The 3,088-nt window shown below is 49.9% G+C and overlaps 1 protein-coding gene across 1 annotated transcript; it reads left to right on the forward strand.

The window, feature by feature from the left end:
• The first annotated feature begins 756 nt into the window (after positions 1 to 756).
• LOC113205710 (uncharacterized) lies at positions 757 to 1,412 on the forward strand. The gene is made up of 2 exons (XM_026421427.2): positions 757 to 915; positions 1,032 to 1,412. Exons 1-2 carry the CDS (start codon positions 865 to 867, stop codon positions 1,296 to 1,298), a joined length of 318 nt encoding a protein of 105 aa, XP_026277212.1. The 5' UTR covers positions 757 to 864; the 3' UTR covers positions 1,299 to 1,412.
• Positions 1,413 to 3,088: the final 1,676 nt, after the last annotated feature.

Below are 3,088 nucleotides of genomic sequence, written 5' to 3' on the forward strand. Positions count from 1 at the left end.
CCCCGGGAAATGGGTATATCACTAAAAATTTAAGCGTATACCATCTTAAAACGAACCCTCGTCTCTCTACCAGGCATCGTGGCGCAGGGGGGTTTAAGGAGCGAGCGTCATGGTTCAACACCATCTGTTGCATTTCCAAGCCGCGTTTTGCGCCGAGCTGTTACGAAACACGTTTTTAGAACACTCTTATTTTAGATCACATTTGTCTCAAATTTTGACAACAGTGAATGCACTCAAATAGTGAATAGCACTGAATATTCACTAAATATTGAAGGAAGATTAATTCCCTCGTGAACCGTGAATACTCGAAGTTGGTGCCCCGCCCCCTCGTGTCCAGGCTAAGACCAGTACGTTGAGTTGCCTATGAGCTGACCGCAGGGGCGGCAGGCGCGGGGCGGGTGGTGGAGAACTGGTAGCTCCCCCGCTCCACTACCACTCCCCCACCAGCCGCCCGCGCCTGCAGCCCCTGCAGCCCCTGCAGTAAGTGCATGGGCAACCCACGTTATATGGAATTTCATAGCCTGGACACCCTTCAGTTGCCAGAGTTTCGGACACCATTTTCGTCCATCATCAGCAGTCAGCAGAGCCGAGGATCAATGCGTTGCCGCACCACCCTTTTGACTGCTGGCTGGGTGACAAATCAAACTCTATTCTAGGTTAGTTCCGTTAGTTTTGGTTATAAACCATATGCTGAGAATGCGAATTTGTCCGATATCCTTTAAGAAGAAACATCGTGATGCCGTGCAAACAAAGACATAAGGCGCACATCACGATATGCCTGCCTTGGCGGTGGGTCGGGTGCGCAACCGAGTACAAAAGGAGACCTGAAGTGGCACCTACAACTGTCGAAGCTCAACCAGCACCATGGCAAACAAATACACTCTGACACTCATCTGCGTGGTCGTGTTGGCGTTGGTACGGAGTGTTCAACTGTTTTACTTTCCCTGTCATTTTTTTTAAAGCGCATCGAATAGTTAATACGTCTTGCGTCATCTGGCTGCCAACATAAATAAGAATGTTTTTTTTCACAGGCGTCCTTTGCCGCCGCTGATCCTAGGCCGTTCAATCTTGTCAAGACCGCAAAGAACCTCTTCAACAAGGCCAAGGACTTCGTTACCCCGACCTTAACGTGCCTTAAAAACGCTGGAGCCTCCGATGCTGCCCTGGGCTACCTGAAAGAATGCGGCCAAACAAGATACTATGGCAAGACAGCCATGTTCAGCTGCGCAGGCACCACCTACGCACCTACTGATGTCAAGCAAATGCTTAAGAGCAGTGCCAAGTGCTTCACGAAGTAAATAGTTTGTCCTCTAAGCAGAAAATGCCTTATGATGATAACGACACATCTTATCGCTCATTATAACCTGGGAGTTGGAGTGCTTCACAAAATAAATAGCTTATCCTCTAACCAACCTGGAAATGTAATGTGAATACTCTATCTCCAAACAACAACAAAATCCTGAAACCGAGTCCCATGTTTCTTTGGGTCATGTTCGAGTATCGCCGGTACCGAGGTGCAAGCAGAGCGTGACGCTACGCAGCAATGCGCAGAGACGTCAATGTTGCCGTCACGTAAACGGCCCGCGCCAACTGAATGGGGGGCGCCGGCGGGAGGAGAGGGCGCCGGCGGCGCCGCCGCTTCGTAAACGCTCGCCTCGTCGGAATATATGGGCTCTAGGCCGAATGCAGGCGGCCATAGCCCCCAGCCTGGAGTAGCGGGATCGGCCTGAAAGGCGCCTAGAAAGCGTGAGGTTACCCCGTACACTCTGGATATATTGTGCAGTTTTTACTTCAGAGGTCAGGAACAAAATGCGCTTTGCATTTTGACAGTCGAAACTGCTTAAAGGGAATTGCGATTCGCCATTTTCCATGTACAAGGTTTGTCTTTTGTTTTGTTTTTCAGCCTGGGGTTATGCATTGAAAAAAGCTACCGTCGGTCTTTATCCCGCAATTGTAGGCCTTTAGTAATTGCGACTGATCGTCACAACCTGTGAGGCTCCTTGGAAGTCTGGCGAATGATGCTGGCTGTGTTGCAGACTCGAGGGGGATGTGGTGGTCAGTAGGGTAGCAGGGCATGACAGTCCGTTTGACGTGGGTACTTGCCACACCACTTGTGACTTTCCCCAACCCTCATCACCTTTTCCGACACCAACCTGCGCCAGACCCTTGTCAGCCACGCAAGGGAGTCCTGCCGATGACTCAGCGTAATGCCCAACGCGTGAGCACAGTTCACTCTTAATGTGTCCTCTCCCTCCGCCTTGGTCGGCCTCGAACGAGTACCGACGGCCTCCCTGCTCCAACAACCTCCGCACTCCCGACTAAGCTGCAGCCCAAAGTTCATAGTTATGGAAAACTTTTTCTCCGGCTGTTGCTGCAGCGCGGGTAGGGGTGGGGACCACCTCGCCTTATCCAGTTGAAGCACCACGGGGCCTCCCCATTAAAAATAGGGGGGCTTAGAAAGTTGGCGAGACTGTGTTTGTGGGCGAGCCTGCTTACCCCTCAGTTACCCGCTTTGCCTCAGTCACCTCCGCAAGTGCGTGCCCTTATTGAAAGCAGTTGTAAGTTTAAAGTTGGCAAGAAAATCTGCATTAAAGATTTTGAAAAACTAGGAATGCAATAACTTGAAGAAAAGAAAAGGATGGCCGCTTTAAAGTGTTGCGTCCACAAACTAGAATGTTGCAAGGAAGAAATAAATACTCTGACAGTTAAACTTTTCGTGCAGCACCAGTTGAACAAAAAATGTCATTATTTCAGCAGCGGGCATATCACTTGAATAGCCGGAGATTCCAAAATAGAACAACAGTCGGACTTTTTTAGGCATCAACGGGAGGATAATGCAAAGTACAAGCATAGTAAGTCTTTTTATTGAACCAACTGACAAACGTCCGAAACGTCACTTAGACAAGCAATCTCATCGCGAGGTGCCCCCAACACCCAAGCAGGGTATTACCGCACCGCTTCACCCTCACACAGCCCCATCAGCATTCCGATTGGGCCAGCAAAAGTTTCACAAACGAAATTAAAAGCGGAATCAGTGCGCGACCTCCCACCCCTCGCGTTCTCTCTCACTTTTTTTTTTTCCCACAGC

The sequence above is a fragment of the Frankliniella occidentalis genome, unplaced genomic scaffold (assembly GCF_000697945.3).
Source record: "Frankliniella occidentalis isolate FOCC.00 unplaced genomic scaffold, Focc_3.1 Scaffold1, whole genome shotgun sequence".
NCBI classification, from domain to species: Eukaryota; Metazoa; Arthropoda; class Insecta; order Thysanoptera; family Thripidae; genus Frankliniella; species Frankliniella occidentalis.